Genomic DNA, 17,316 nt, shown 5'->3' on the forward strand with positions numbered 1-17,316 from the left:
AACAGGTTGTTCAGAGGCTTTGGAGACATCCGTAATCCATGAATTATTGCACCGCTGGTGGAAAAAAGACTTGCAAGAATCCCATCTCTGAGGAAGGGGCTGGACTGCCACTACCTGAGGTCAAGCCATGAGGTGTTAGTTTCCAGACTGTGTGATCTCAAAAGAGTGCATGATTTTCAAAATAGTATCTTAGGAAGGGTTGACGAGTTTGAGGAGTACAGTGCGAACTTCAGTATCAGGAGGCAACTGGACATCGTCATCTCGAATCAGTGAATCTGGATATAAAGTTTTGCAAGCAGGTTTTGCCCAAGTGAAATCGCAATGTCGATTCAACCTTTCCGAAATCACCTATGAGCAGCATGGCTGATCAGGCTGTTTGTGGTTCCGATGAAACTCGAGGTGCATTGCGACCACATGGAATTATTGTGAATTGCACAGCAATGAACACATCTCCATGAATGTGAGCACAACCAGGTTAGAGAGTGGAACGAATTTCTGTGGCAAGAAAAACATGTCTGGGGATCCCCATAAAAAGAACAGCAAACATTGGAGTGTCATCCAAACCTGAAAAGTGGTGAATGCTGTTACAGCTGCTACAAATAAGTGTCCCAGTCTTATCTTGCCTATTTAAACTATGGGAATTCTGGTTGGGCAGCACACCACCTCAGAAATGGCCATAGCGTGGATGGATTGAGAACCTGTAAGTGATTCAACAAATGTTGAAATTGTCATTGGAACTGCTGTTGCAACGTGCTGCTACAAGTGCAGCTGTTGCAGTTTGAGATGCATGAGCTCGGAGTCCCTAGTATACTGCTGACCTTTTACGTTATTGCCATTATAGTGACCAGAATTGGGAAAGTCCAGGAATAACTTCAGAACCAATGGTGGCTGTACAGTTGGCTGAGAGCACTGATGGCAGTTCACCAGAGAACAAGAAGTGTAAATACAAAAAAAAAAAGATAGATAACAGAGGTGGCACCATAGAATAGCAAGTCCAAAAGGCAAACATAGATTGAATATTAAACAAAGCAAATTTGGAACCAAGATAATGAGGTGTAGTGAGATCTTTACAGTAATGCAGGGAAATCACAACTAATGGAAGGGGTGACTGCACTGTTGGCTTTATAGGACAGCCGCGACCCTGGTAGGCTGGCTGGACAGGTGGGGACCACAGTGGCGCATACATCGGCGACTACAGTGCCCACAATTACAGCAGTGCCTCCCATTGGCCGTCATCGATGTTCGTACTGCCCTATGGGCCTTCAGACATGTTGGGCTGAGATACCAAAGCTATCATAAGGTGGAAAAAAAGATATCAATGGCTTTGAACAAATGAGCAATATTTGGTTATTATTTTATATGATTACTTAGAACAATATTATGAAAAGGATAGTTGCTACTCGCCATATAGCAGAGGTGCTGAGTCGCAGATAGGCACAACAAAAGACTGTCAGAAAATGAGCTTTCAGCCACAAGGCCTTTATTGCAAACAGAACGTATGCACACACAGTCAGACAAACACAACTCTCACACACAACTGCAGTCTCTGTTTGTGTTTGGTGAGGTCAGACTGAGAGCAGCTGCCCATGATGGGAGACACAGCTTGGTGTTGGGGGTAAGGAGGAGGATGGCGCAGAGGGGGGGGGGGGGGGGATAGCAAGGTGGATTCGATGGGTGGGGGGGTTGTTGGCGGAAAAGGAGAGTGCTAGAAAGACTGTGGGTGTGTTGGTGGAATTGATGACTGTGTAGTGCTGGAATGGGAACAGGGAAGGGGGCAAGAGGGTAAGGGTAAAGACTAATGAAGGTTGAGGCCGTGTGCTTAGCAGTGGGGTGGTCCAGCTGTTTCTCAGTCACAATTTGTCGGTGACCATTCATGCGAACAGACAGCTTGTCAGTTATGATGCCAATGTAGAATGTGGCACAGTGGTTGTAGCTTATCTTGTAGATCACATGACTGGTTTCACAGGTAGCCCTGCCTTTGATGGGGTAGGTGATGCCTGTGACCAGACTGGAGTAGTAGGGTGGTCGTGGGAGGATGTATGGGACACGTCTTGCCTCTAGGTCTATTACAGGGGTATGACAGGTGAGGATATTGTGTAGGATTGATGGGCAGTGGAATGCAACTGTGGGAGGGATGGGAAGGATAGTCGGTAGGACATTTCTCATTTCAAGGCATGAGAGGTAGTTGAAACCCTGGTGGAGACTGTGATTCAGTTGCTCCAGTTCCAGCTGGTGCTGAGTCACAAAGGGAAAGCTCCTCTGTGGCTGGACGATGGGAATTTGGAAAGTGGTGTGTGACTGGAGAGATGAAGCTTGGGAGATCTGTTTTTGTACAAGGTTGGAAGGGTTATTAAGGTGTATGAAAGCCTCAGTGAAATCCTCCGTGTATTTCAAGAGGGACGATTCGTCACTACAGATGTGACTGGGTGTGGGGATGTATGGAAGAGACTTCTTGGCGTGGAATGAGTGGCTGCTGTCAAAGTGGTGGAGGTATTGCTGGTGATTGGTAGGTTTGATTTGGACAGTTGAGTAGGACCAGGTGGAGCAAATGGGGTAGAAGCTGTTGAGGTTCTGGTTCTGAACCAAGTGAGGGGTTTGCGATTCTAGTTGTTCAGGGAGGATCCCTCTAGGTTACCCATGAATAGATTAGTGTAGGATGGTGCCATTGCGAGTGCCCGTAGCCTTACCCCAAGTTTAATTCTGTGTAATGCTTGCAAAGGATAAGTAATTGTGGGTGAGGATACAGTTGGTCATGACAATTAGGAAGGAGGTTGTAGGTTTGGACTCTGTCGGGAAAGGCAGTGTTCAATCGTGGTAAGGCCATGGGCATTAGGGATGTTAGTGTAAAGAGAGAAGGCACCAGTAGTGACAAACAGGGCACCATGTGGTAAAGGAACTGCAACTGTGGAGGGACTGTGGAGGAAATGGTTGGTATCTTTCATATAAGAGGGTAGGTTGCAGATTATAGGCTTAAGGTGTTGGTCTACGAGAGCAGAGATTCTCTCTGTGGGGACACAGTAACTGGCCACAATGGGGCATCCTGGGTGGTTTAGTTTATGGGCTTCAGGAAGCATGTAGAAGGTAGGAGTGTGGAGAATGCTAGTGGTGAGGAGAGAGGTTGAGTCCAGGGAGAGATTCTGGGATGGGCCTAAGGATTAAAGGAGAGGCCAGAGATCCTGCTGGAATGGGGTCACTTTGGTAGGGTTTGTAGGTGGATTAATCTGATAGCTGGCAGAGTCCTAGGGCCAGTTAATCCTTGCAGTTTAAAACAATAGTGCTGGAACCTTTGTCAGCAAGCAGACTTACAGGATTGGGATCAGTTTTTAGGTGGTGGATTGCAGTTCTTTCTGCAGATGTAAGGGTAGTTTATATGTTGAGGGAGTTGGGGAAGGATGGCGAGGCGAGGTTCAAAGTTAAGAAATTCTGGAAAGTTAGAAGGGTGTGATTTGGGGACAGTGGAGGTGGATAACGGTTGGCTTTAGGTTGAGTCTGCTTGGTAGGGTTGCTGGTGAAAAAGTTTCTCCACTGCAGGGAGTGGGAGGAGGAGAGGTGGTTTTTAACAGTCCTGCGTGATTGAATTTGGAAGTGGGGCAAAAGATGAGGCCGTTGGAAAGGACAGATACTTCTGTGGGGGCTAAGGCTTTTGGAGGAAAGGTTCATGACTGTGTTTCAGGTCTGTTTAGGTTCTGGGTTCTGTATGATGGTGGGAGGGAGTTTTTGAGGGTGAGGTAAATGTAGATGGTCTGCGAAGCATATTTGTCAGCTATGAAGTGAAGACCTATTACATTTACCTCACACTTCAAAACTCCCTCCTACAACCACGCAGAATCCACACCCAAAACACAAGTCGTGCACCTTTCCTCCAAAAGCCTTAGCCCTGCCGAAGTATCAGTCCTTTCCAAAAGCCTCACTTTTTGCACTGCTCCGAAATTCAATCATGCAGGACTTGTTAATGTCTCCTGGTCCCTACAGTGGAAACACTTCTTTGCCAGCAACCCTACCAATCAGACTCAACCAAATTCCAATGTTGAGCCCTGCCTGAGTCGGTTTACTCCTCCATTCAACTGTGATCCACCCCCACTGCCCCCAAATCACCCCTTCGTAACTGTCCAGAATTTCTTAACATCAAGCCTCCCTATCCTTCCCCAAATCACTCAACATGTAAACTAACCTTGAGTCTGCGGAAAGAATCACAATCCATCACCAAAAAACTGATGCTAACCTTAGCATTCTACGTGCTGACAAAGGATCTACCACTGTTGTTTCAAACTGCAAGGGTTACCTGGTGGAAGCCAGCTGTCTGATTCATTCACTTACAAATCCTACCAAAGTGATCCCATTCCAAAAATCCAGCAGGATACCCAGTCTATCCTTAAATCCTTAGGCCCATCCCAGAACATCTCTCTGGACTAAACCTCTCGCCTCACCACCACCACCACCATTGCCCACACTTCCATCTTCTATATGCTTCCTAAAGTTCATGAACCCCTTCCTAATTGCCATGACCAACTGTATCTTTGCCAAAAATTACTTATCTTTTGAAGGCATTATTTACAGACAAATATGGGGTAAGGCTATGGGAGCTTGCATGGCACCATCCTATACCAGCCTATTCATGGGCCACCTAGAGGAATCCTTCCTAAACACCCGTAATCCCAAACCCCTCACCCAGTTCATATTCATTGATGACATCTTCGTCATCTGGATCAAGGATGAGGAGATCCTATCCACATTCTTCCAGAACCTCAACACATTCTCCCCCTTTGCTTTACTTGGTCCTACTCAACCATCCACATCAAAAATACAAACCACCAGCAATACCTTCACTTTGATAGCAACCACCCATTCCACACCAAGAAGTCCTTTCCATACAGCCTAGCCACTCGGGGCCATATCATCTGTAGTTATGAGCAGTCTCTCTCCAAATACACAAAGGATTTCACAGAGACCTTCACAGACGTAATTACCATCCTGACCTTGTGCAAAAATAGATCTCCCTTGCCTTATCTCTCCAGTCACACACCACCTCCCAAAATCCCACCTTACGGCCACAGAGGAGCATTCCCTTCGTGATTCAGTACCATCAAGGACTGTAGTAACTGAATCACATTCTCTGCCAGGGAACTACCTTCCGTGCCCTGAAATGAGAAATGTCCTACCCATTATCCTTCCCGCCCCTCCCTCAATTGTATTGCGCCACCCACTAAACCTACACAATATCCTCGTCCGTCCCTACCCAATCCCTGCTTCCAGTCCCTTGCCTCATGACTCATAGCCCCGTAATAGGCCTACATGCAAGACACGTTCCAGACATTCTCCCACCACCACCTAGCACAAGCATCGCCTATCCCATCAAAGGCAGGGCTACCTGTGAAATCAGTCATGTGATCTGCGAATTAAGCTGTGACCAAGAAACAGCTGGACCACCTCATTGTTGAGCGTGCCACCCCATGCAGTGTTCTTCATTTCAGTGATTGCTTCACAGCCTGTGGCATCTGGATCCTTCCCACCAACACCAGCTTTTCTGAACTGGCAGGTGGAAACTCAGCCTGCAATATATCGTAAGTTCCTGTAACTCTCCTAGCCTTAACCTCCGTTAGTCTTTATCCTTAACCTCTTGCTCCCCTTCCCTGTTCCCATACCAGCACTACACAGTCCTCTATTTCACCCAAGCAACCACCATCTTTTCACATCTCTCCTTTTCCGCTACCCCCCCCCCCCCCCTTCTTCCCTCTGTCTAATAACCTCCTGACTGCACCTAGCTGCCCTGTCCTCTCCCCACCTCATCCCTGTATGATCCCACAAACAGCACTTTACCATCCCCACCCCCTGCCCTGCTATCCTTCCCCCTACCCACCCCAGCCTCCTCCTTACCCCCACCATCCAGTTGCATCTCCTGTCATGCGCAACCGCTTGCAGTCTGACCTCAGCGGTCAGAGTCAGGATGCGCTCGTGTTCGTGTTCGATCTCTGATGGATGTAGGCCTTGTTGACTGAAAGCTCATTTGCTGACAAGATTTTTGTTGTGCTTATCTGTGACTCAGCATCTCTGCTATATGGTGAGTAGCAACTATCCTTTCAATAATATTGTTACTTTCCATCATGGATTTTCCATGGTTACTTATAACAGAGATTGTAGTATGGTGTGTGTTAGTATGTTTGGGAAACATACTATTCAGTGGATGATAAAGGATCAGAAGTAATGAACTACAAAAGAAAGATTAAATAACTTCAAAAAATTGTTGGAAATCTCAAGAAATGGGAGTGTGTGGAAAAAGCAGTCATCCTGCTATGCTTATTTCAGACTAATGAAAAATTGATTAAAAACACAGGGGCTGGCTCATAGCAATGTGGATCAATTTCATAATGAACAATTCTGTACTTACCTCACTCAGTCTCACTTTTTTAAAAATATATGAAGTTTGTCACATTTTTGTAATTATTATTTCCTCCATATTTTCTTTCTTGCACAGTCATTACTTCAAGTAATTCAATTGACAGCCACGAAGTTCAACCACCATTAACATGGATATGATAAGTCACACAACATTGTTTTGGAAAACTGAAAAATAGTGGAAAATGTCACATATGATTAATATTTTTCATAATAAATGCAGTTTGCAATAAATGCAGTTGTACGAAGGCATTAGTGGAATGCTGCGTGAACACTTGTTGATACAAATTTTAGTGAATATTAATTTCCAATTAGTGTTAATATTCGTTATAAATGTGTACAGTTTTTTAGTGTTTCATGTAAGGGTGAAGTAAATAAGTGTTTCCAATGAAAAACAGATGTTACAATATTTTTTTCTTTGGTATAGAACAGTGAGCCAATTCCTGAAGCTCCTAGTCCGGCAGCATCTCCCAGGGAATCGCAAACGGTGAGAAGTCAACATGTAATTTGCCTGATTTGTTGGTTACCATATTTGTGATTGGATAAAATTTGCAAACATGTATCAAACACACATACTACTGATAATCAAATAGAAGAGGCATTGAAAACAGCAGAATACTTAGATTTTGTCTCTTAGCAGGTAAAAATCTCCCATACCCTCTGATTAAATATTTTGTATAAATTGAGCTTTCATAAGCACTTGTAAGCTGTTTGATGCCTACTCTATTCTTTAGTCATCTGTCCTCATATCAATATATGTATCGGTTGCTGTGTGAAAATATGCTTACCTTAAAGTGACTGAACAATATCTTATCATTACATTGTATTTGCATAAATAATATGTCATCTTGTTTGAGTTCCTGGCAGATTAAAACTGTGTGCCAGACTGAGACTTAAACTTGGGGTCTTTACCTTTTGTGGGCTGTACTTTACCAACTGAGCTACCCAAGACAACTGACAACCCATCCCCAGAGTCTGCGAAAGACCATTGTCCTAACTTAGTCTCCGTCCGGCATACAGTTTTAATTTTCCAGGAAGTTTCACATTGTTGCACACTCTGTTACAGAGTGAAAATTTCTTTCTGAAAACATCACAAAGGGTGTGGCTAAGCCATGTTTCTGCAGTACCATTTCTTCCAAGAGTACTAGTCCTGCAAATCTAGCAGGAGAGCTTCTGTGAAGTTTGGTAGGCCAGACATGTGTTACTGGCAGAAGTAGAGCTGTGAAGATGGGTTATGAGTCATGCTTGGGTAGCTCAGTCAATAGAGCAGTTGCTTGTGAAAGGCAAAGACCCCAAGTCTGAGTCTTGGTCCGGCACACTGTTTTAATCTGCCGTGAGTTTCATATGAGAGCACACACAACTGCAGAGTAAAGATTTCATTCATCATTTATTTCAAAACAAGTTTTTACTAATTAGATATAACCTTCTATCTTGAAGCTTTCTCCTGGATTGGAATAAATTAGGTTCGGTTGGTTTCAGAATCAGAATTTTACAGTAGCGAAATGCATAAGTTAAATCTTGCTTTACTGTATAGGAAATTCATCAGATTACAGTTGTAATGTATTATACATGGAATACAGTAGTTTTTATCATATGACTCAGTCGTAATTCAGTGTCTTGTCCTGCTAAAATGATCATGTCATTTAAAAATTTCTCATGAGAGTAATTGATGTTTCTGCTTCAGTCTATGTAATTTTTCTCTCAACCTCTGCATTAATTTCAATTAAGATATTTTGAATACAATACCGTGTTATACTTGTATTATTTATTGTGAGAGGTGAATGGTAGTGTAACCTACTATCTACTAAGCACTTTCAGAATAATTTAATTTTGTTGTGTATATGTGCATGTACAAGATTTTGTATTACCATATAGACCATTTACCTTTAACACAGTACCATCAGCACATGGCCATTAGCAAATCTGCTGTCAAAATAGTCAACCTTGGTGCTTCGGTCAGGCATGGTCTGATACTGGTTGCACTCCTCCTGTCAACTCATGTAAATTAGAGTTCCATATGCAGCATATCAAATTGTGTTATTTTATTGGAATATTAAGTTTAGTCTGTGGTTTTAAAGTATATTCCACAAAGTGATTACTTCTTCTTGAATTGTTTTTATAGTTACTGTTCCATAAATCTTAAACCTTAAAATATGATATTCTTCATTATGGGCATTTGAATATTTAAATTTCATTCTTTCCTTGTTCTTGTTTCTACTGTATTTAACCTCAACTGGTAGATCACATACTATATGCACTACATGAATTGGTACTTTTATGGGGACTGAGAAATCGGCAGAAGTTGTGTGACTGGGCCAGTATGGATTCTCTCCACTCATTGCCAACCTTAACTAGGTAACAACTCAGCAAGCTGTATCAGTATAGCATTGTAGTAGGCATTATGAATGCAATTTTGATTCCTGTTCTGTCTGCTATGGAAGGAGGAAGTTGATTATTTTCTTCTCTTACATCCCAATAGTATCTTCTCAGAGCTGACATCACAGGAGTGTGTTAATTTATTAAACTTTTTCACTGCTGTGGGCTTGTATAGATATACTGCTACACCGATACCCCCAGGCACTGTGGGCACTTATTCGTGTGCCGCTTGGGTTTTCCTGTAGTGCAATGGATGTCTGTATGCATCCTGAGCTGCTGACCTCTCATTGTCATGGACACGTTACTCTCATATTTTGATGAATAGAGAAGTCTCAGCAGACATGACAATTGCTATGACTGAATGATTCACAACGCATAAGGATGTAAATGAGCACACTGCATGCAAACATATGCAGGATATAGCCCAATATCACAAGAAAAAATGAGATACCAATCTGCTCTCAATTTTGCATAAAATTTTGATACCTTATCTACATTTTGTTCACTCCGATGATGGGCTAAAATAAACCATATGCCTAGTTTATGCAATGTGTTTTTGCATCTGCAAACTCTTTTAAAATTTTGCCCAATGTTTTATTTAATTTGGTATAGTAAAACTATGACATATAACAGAGAGAAATTCAGTTCTTTGTTGAGTGAAGATATCAGACTGTAAGATGGGTAAAAATCAAATTTTTTCACCTAATATTTTACCAAAGATTCAATGATAAATATTTTATACCAGCAGGAACACCGCACGGGATGCAGGGAGCATGTCTGTAGCAATGAAAGGGTTAAGAGGTGGTAATTAATATGCGCACACTTCTAAAGCCTTTTTTGAAATTTACAATATCAGTTTCATGTTTCTCAGTCCTCTCTATCCCTCCAAACTGAGCGAACTGGCACAGTAGTTAGCACACTGGACTCGTTGTGAGGAGGATAACGGTTCAAAATCCACATGTGATTTTCCTGAATTGCTCCAGGAAAATGCTGGGGTGGTTCATTTGAAAGAGCATGTCTGATCTCCTTCATCATCCTTAAAAAAATCTGAGCATGTGCCCCATCTTTAATGACCTCGATGTTGATCGGATGTTAAACCCTCATCCTTCTTCCTTTCTATCCCTCCACGTCACTTAATGTTTCTGATGCCACCTTTGTGGCAGTAAAATTTAATCTTCAGTGTTCTTATAGTACACAGGTAAAATATCTTGATAGGTCCAATCTGTCAATAACAGTGTGGCGTATCGAATTTCAACAGCTGCCCATGATTGTAAAATTAAAACTCTCCATCTTGGATGTAATTTCTGTTTGTTTTTTTTATTTATTTTTTAATCATTATGATCATTATTACTGTACAGTCGGCTTAATAATAGATTTTTTCCTTGAGGTAAGGTGAGATGAGTCTTGTTGAATTCGCAAGCCATTAATGCATATTTGTATTTGACAAGAGGCATATTATTTGTGAATATTCATATGAAATTACGTAGCATTGAATAGGCCTATTGTTATGTTTGTGCATGGGTAAAAAGTTGTGACTTGTGATATAAGAATTAATTTAATTTTTTGTAAGTATATTATGTGATTAACTAACCATAGTGCACACATTACTCTCAATTTACTAGTAACACCAGATTTCTTTGTTTTTTCCATTACAGTCATCACCGTCTGAACAGCGTGTGTCTGTGACTAGTGCAAATCAAACAAATACAATTAATGCAGAAGGCTTACCTGTAGGCTGGTCTATGCAGGTGGCACCCAATGGTCGTGTGTTTTTCATTGACCACAATGAACGCTCTACAACGTGGGTTGATCCAAGAACAGGTAGAGCGAGTCCTATGCCTAATCAGACAGCTCCACCAGTCAGAAAACCAGAGGATGAGCTGGGCCCTCTGCCAGAGGGGTGGGAAGAGCGTGTTCATACTGATGGCCGGATATTTTTCATAGATCACAGTTAGTATAAAATTTCTTTTTACGTGGCAGTAATTTAATTTTTGTTTGATACCACGTTGTCTTGTTTTGTGGACTATTCATTTGGTCTTAGCCTGAGAATTAAACTGTTGAGAACTAGGATTAAAATTATTTCTTCGGGCAGAAGTTGACAAAAAGGAAACACAACTGCTTGCGTTACTAAGGATCTGTCTGAGAGTATCATGAAAACATAGATTGCTACTCCCCATAAAGGTAATACATTGAGTTGCAAACAGGCATGATGAAAAGACTATTACGTAAAGCATTCAATCAAAGCTTTCCTCAGAATAATGAGAGATAAAAACACACACACACACACACACACACACACACACACACACACACACACACACACACACACACAAAAGCAAGTGCAACTTGCATAAATCTGTCCACTACCTCCAGCCACTATGGCCAGAGGTAGTAGTGGCTATATATGTATGAGATGTGCTTGCTTTTGTGAATGTGTGCATTTCTCTTTTCTGAAGAAAGATTTGGTGGAAAGCTTATATGTAACACTCTTTTAATTGTGGCTGTCTGCAACTCAGCATTCTCACATTTATGACGAGAGTAGCAGTCTATCCTCAGAATATTCTTGATATTCCAATCTGGATCTTCCAGTGTTTAAGGACCTATTTTTGTGGTATATTTACTGTGTGATGATTTTTCAACCTTCAACAGTGACACAGTTAATCAAAACTTACAAACTTGACAGGAGTGGATGAACAGCTTCTTACAGATATGTTCTTGTGTTCTGACTGCTCTAGGTAGGAAAGAAATGGAACTAACGCTGCAAACTTTGTGCTCAGTCTCATGGTTGCTATCAGAATAGGACCCATTGTCTGTGTTCACTAATTCTAATGGTCAAAACATTTCTGCAAGTAATTCTCCATCAGATTGCGCAGGACAAAAACATGTCTAAAGTAAACCGTCCTTTCAGTGCTACTGAATTAATGATGGAACTTAACTAGAGTGTGGTGATACAGTCAGTATCATAAGTAGTCACATGCTAATATTGAACAACAAATAACTGAAGTGGTCAGGAGAAGAAAGTTCTAACCCTCAATTTAACAATATTATGAAAAGGATAGATTGCTTCTCATCGTACAGATGACACATTGAGTTGCAGACAGGCACAATGAAAAGACTGGAACACATTCAGATTTCGGCAAAAGCCTTCTTTAGAAAAGAAAAGAAACACAGTGTTTCACATAAACAACACACCTCATGCACATGACTGCTGTCTCAGGCCAGAATGCAGTTGTTGCTTTGATTGCTGCTTTCATTAATGTGGCAGTTGCATTCTGACCAGAGGGGTCAGAGATAAGTCAAGTTTTTGTGAAATGTGCTTGCTTGTGTGAATGTGTGTTTTCTTTTCTGAATAAGGCTTTGGCTGAAAGCTCAGTGTGTAATCATCTTTCTGCTGTGCCTGTCCGCAACTCACCATGTCATCTTTATGGTGAGTAGCAATATGTTATTTTCATAATATTCCAGTTTAGTTGAGATTAGTGTGATCACTTTATCTGTCGCATCTTTGAATGCATCACATGGTAGTAACAGGTAGTTTCATATGTACCACTAGAAAGTTCTAGCTACAATGAGAGCCAGTCCTGACAAAACTCTACCATCTGATGAGCAAGATGTATGAGACAGGCGAAATACCCTCAGACTTCAAGAAGAATTTAATAATTCCAATCCCAAAGAAAGCAGGTGTTGACAGATGTGAAAATTACCAAACTATCAGTTTAATAAGTCACAGCTGCAAAATACTAACGTGAATTATTTACAGACGAATGGAAAAACTGGTAGAAGACAACCTCGGGGAAGATCAGTTTGGATTCCGTAGAAATGTTGGAACACGTGAGGCAATACTTACCTTACGCCTTATCTTAGAAGAAAGATAAAGGAAAGGCAAACCTACATTTCTACCATTTGTAGACTTAGAGAAAACTTTTGACAATATTGACTGGAATACTCTCTTTCAAATTCTGAAGATGGCAGGGGTAAAATACAGGGAGTGAAAGGGTATTTACGATTTGTGCAGAAACCAGATAGCAGTTATAAGAGTCGAGGGACATGAAAGGGAGGCAGTGGTTGGGAAGGGAGTGAGACAGGGCTGTAGCCTCTCCCCGATGTTATTCAATCTGTATATTGAGTAAGCAGTAAAGTAACCAAAAAAATTCGGAGTAGGTATTAAAATCCAGGGAGAAGAAATAAAAACTTTGAGGTTCGCCGATGACATTGTAATTCTGTCAGAGACAGCAAAGGACTTGGAAGAGCAGTTGAAGGGAATGGATAGTGTCTTGAAAGGAGGGTATAAGATGAACATCAACAAAAGCAAAACGAGGATAATGGAATGTAGTCAAATTGAGTCGGGTGATGCTGAGGGAATTAGATTAGGAAATGAGACACTTAAAGTAGTAAAGGAGTTTTGCTATTTGGGGAGCAAAATAACTGTTGATGGTCGAAGTAGAGAGGATATAAAATGTAGACTGGCAATGCCAAGGAAAGTGTTTCTGAAGAAGAGAAATTTAGCATCGAGTATATATTTAAGTGTCAGGAAGTTGTTTCTGAAAGTATTTGTATGGAGTGTAGCCATGTATGGAAGTGAAACATGGACAATAAATAGTTTGGACAAGAAGAGAATAGAAGCTTTCGAAATGTAGTGCTACAGAAGAATGTTGAAGATTAGGTGGGTAGATCACGTAACTAATGAGGTGGTATTGAATAGGATTGGGGAGAAGAGACGTTTGTGGCACAACTTGACTAGAAGAAGGAATCGGGTGGTAGGACATGTCCTGAGGCATCAAGGGATCACAAATTTAGCATTGGAGGGCAGCATGGAGGGTAAAAACCGTAGAGGGAGAAAAAGAGATGAATACACTAAACATATTCAGAAGGATGTAGGTTGCAATAGGTACTGGGAGATGAAGGAGCTTGCACAGGATAGAGTAGCATGGAGAGCTGCGTCAACAACAACATCATTTATGTTCTTGTCTTTCAATTCAACCAAACATAAAATGTGCAGTAACACAAAATGCACTGTTGTGGGTTAGCACTTATTTCCACCAACCCTTGTTGTTCTTTTTTATGGGGAATACACTCTAATTTTTGTCTGACTTGGTACATGCACTAAATAATACAAATAAAAAAAAACCTATCATATTTATGTAAGCAACAGTTGAAATTCATCTATTTTGTGGATAAAAATTCACATAAGTAAGGACAGGGAATGGTTTATTTTCTCCCAAAGCAAACAGGTCACATTTAATCTTTTTCTTAAATTGAAAATCCTGGCAATTGGCACCTATGTCGTGCTGCTCTTCATGCCCCATAAATGACTGTGTTCTGAGAGAAAACAGCGAGAATATCTGTTTACTCAGAGACAGATGGGCAGGCAACAATTCCACAACAACCAATAAAAATCACACAAATGGTAAAACTCAATAGTCCTTTCTTTCAAAACCACTGGTGGTAGTGACGTGGTGAACGAGGTGGTTTAGTGAGGGAATGACTGCGTTAATCACCAAGAACCCATTGTGAGTAGGATATGCGATTCATAGAGGGTTAGAAAAAAGTGCAATTAATTATAAATTTTGAAGATATTATGTCCAATAAATTGTGTCCATATGCTCTTTGGGATGTGGTCTGTCTGTGCAACTAAATGGCTGATTTGTGCATTACACATTTCACTTCTTTTTATGTATGAAGCATCTTCAGTGGTCTTTAATACAAGTTTTTATGTATATAATAATAGTGTATTTTACTGTTTTCTGGCAACTGTCTTAAATGATCAATTCTGTCATTTTATACTCCTAATATGCTTTTCACCCCTTTGGATTTCAATATTCTTTTATAAAAACAGAAATGACATTCAGATAATTCGAATGCTCACTAAAATACTCCATTTGAGCCATGTGATGCCTGTACATCACTAGCTAGCTCGCTGCTCCTACTGTCACAGGGCTAATTCACAATGATGCCTTATTTAGGAATTTAATTTATGGAAAATGGGTTACAAGTGGTGTCTCGTGCCATACTGTAGAAACACATCTATAAAAACTCCTGAAAAGTTGTTTTTTAATGTTCCAGAGTATGAGAAGATGCATAAAATGGGCAGTTGCCACCACATCAATGCACAAGTTCACTAACATAGTTAAAAATGTGTTACACTGTGAAGTTAAAATATTATCTTATCTCCGAGATATGCTCGTCATCCCATTATTACAATGGAGAACAGTGTCATTTAATGAAATTAAACTCATAGTGAAAATATTGCCATTTTACCTAACACCACCTTAATTATTTGGACCTCAGTTGTTAGAGCGGTAAACCGTCGAATTTTGTATGATGATGTTCATAGATCACTAGTTCAAATCTTAACCTGAACAGACATTTGAACATATTTGTTAAACAACTTGACAGTCCTTTTATATGAAAACCAAATCAAAATTACAAAATTTCATCACACCGATCAGAAACAGAATATTATTGTTTTTCCCTTGCTGTTTACATGTGCTGACATTTGCAATTGCTGCTCACCCAAGTCATATTCAAAAAGATATTTTATAGTTAATGTGACCACACACATTTTATCATAAGAGAAACTTTTTTATCTTCGTACTGCCTACATAGGATCCCTATTGTTAAAATTTTGCAGTTTCATCATCTTACATAAGGATGAAATAAGTCTTCTTCAGACACCTAATGTTAGTTAACACTTACAAACAACACAGCCATTACCTTCGTGTCACCTGAATGTTTTACACGATTTATGTCTGTTTAAGCTCATCGTCCTAAACCTCATTCTACTGTGGACATACGGTTATATCTTTCCAAAAACGTGAATTGTTTGTTCGCAAAGTAAATGCATTTATCATCTCTTGTACATTTCTGGGATGAAGACTGATGTGAAGCTATATATAATACATCCCACAACCGAAACATCTGCTACAATCAGTACTTACTAATGCTGTTTTCATATTTTATGTAAAACTTTTAAAAATATTTGACCCTTCCCTAATTCAAACATGTGACCTCTTATACTGCAATCAAATGCACTGTCCATTGTGCCACAGAATGTCTGACAGAGGCAGTATCTCTGCTGAATGTCTTGCAGGAAATAAACACTAAGTTTTACCAAGAATGATTTGTGCTTTGTGCTCCAGTGAAATGACGTTTCTGAGAAGTATGGTAGGGAAGACGAGGAGAGACAGAGCGAAAAATGAAGATGTTAGGAAGGATGTTGGAGTGGACAAGTTGACTGAGAAAATTGAAGAGAATAGATAAAAATGGTTTGGTCATGTGAAGAGGATGGGAGGGGAAACGAAGATGATGATGAATTTGTGCTCTGGATCATAGCTCATGGTTTATAATTGACTATCTAGTTATAATGTAGGGACCCCAGTTGCAAAAGTTCTACAGTTCCTGAGTTTAGAGCGATTTTAGTTATGTTGCAGAGAGCAGGGAAAAGAACATCCATCGGACACATATTACTGCTGTAATTGGGTGGAGCTTAAATGCATAAACTTTCACAAAGCTTTCACTATCAGCAGTCACAAAATTCCTTTCATTGGTACTTAAAAGTTGTAATTGTGTTTTCCATCACTAAATAGTTAAACTGTTTGCAGTAAAAGTACGTAAAAACCTCATAACTCTGGCCTACGCTACTATAACATAGGTGTAGCTTCATCTTACTCTCGTCTGTGATGTTACCAGAGCATCAGCCAGTAACAGAGCATTTTAGATCATGTGAAAAGATTTTTATATTTAATAGTTTTGAAGCTTTAATGACATAAAAATAACAGATATTTTTGACTATATTGGCTGTAAATGCTATTTAAATATTATAATCAGTCAGAATATCAACAATCCGAACCATATTTTTAACATAAGAATGTAGCCTATTGTGTTATATAATGTTTTGTAATACTTTACCATATGACAGAGTATTTGTTATTATCTTATTGTTAAGTAAGAAACATCTTTTAGAACACAACCATTCACTGGAAAGCAGAAGCAGCAAGGCATCAGTAGGCATGTACAGAAGAAAGAAAACATGCTAGCTTTCAGAGTGATGAGTTTTCTAGCTAGAGTAAACCCCTTCCACACCACCTCCCCCAAACAAAACACCTACGTATCTACATGCAGTTACTGGATGAAAAGTGCCAGTGCTGCATTTCGGCAGGTCCTCCCAGTTGTAGTGGTGGTAATGCCTGATAGAATGGGTAGAGTGAGAGAGAGGCAGGAGGCAGGGAGAGGGATTGATGGTGGATGGCTAGTGGCTCGGAATTCAGAGGGAGGCAACTGGTTTGCCAGCTAGGAATGTGGGTAGGAGGGAGAGTTGGAGGAATGACAAGTACATAGGCTAGGTGTACTTCAATAAGATTCTTCTTAAAATTTTGTTATCTTCTTATTTTACATGTGTTATCTGGAGTTGTACTTAGTTGTCCTGTATACAACAGGATGTCCAGTTTTCAGCATTTTCAAGCACATTTCACTTGATCATTTTACTTTCACTGTGTGTTGGTTGTGTGCGTTCCTACTGTATAAAGTGTTTCGAACTGTCACTGTGTGTTT

At 40.4% G+C, this 17,316-nt stretch overlaps 1 protein-coding gene across 7 annotated transcripts in view; it reads left to right on the forward strand.

Annotated features, from left to right (window-relative positions):
- The window catches only part of LOC126190775 (E3 ubiquitin-protein ligase Nedd-4), a 197,597-nt gene that overhangs the window by 117,634 nt on the left and 62,647 nt on the right, over window positions 1-17,316 (forward strand). For all 7 annotated transcript variants that reach the window (XM_049931309.1, XM_049931312.1, XM_049931310.1 and 4 more), the window contains 2 exons: window positions 6,821-6,880; window positions 10,425-10,719. In XM_049931309.1, the coding sequence (XP_049787266.1) occupies window positions 6,821-6,880; window positions 10,425-10,719 (355 nt within the window). The remainder of the gene's footprint in view (window positions 1-6,820; window positions 6,881-10,424; window positions 10,720-17,316) is intronic.

Source organism: Schistocerca cancellata, chromosome 6 (genome assembly GCF_023864275.1).
Source record: "Schistocerca cancellata isolate TAMUIC-IGC-003103 chromosome 6, iqSchCanc2.1, whole genome shotgun sequence".
Classification (NCBI taxonomy): Eukaryota; Metazoa; Arthropoda; class Insecta; order Orthoptera; family Acrididae; genus Schistocerca; species Schistocerca cancellata.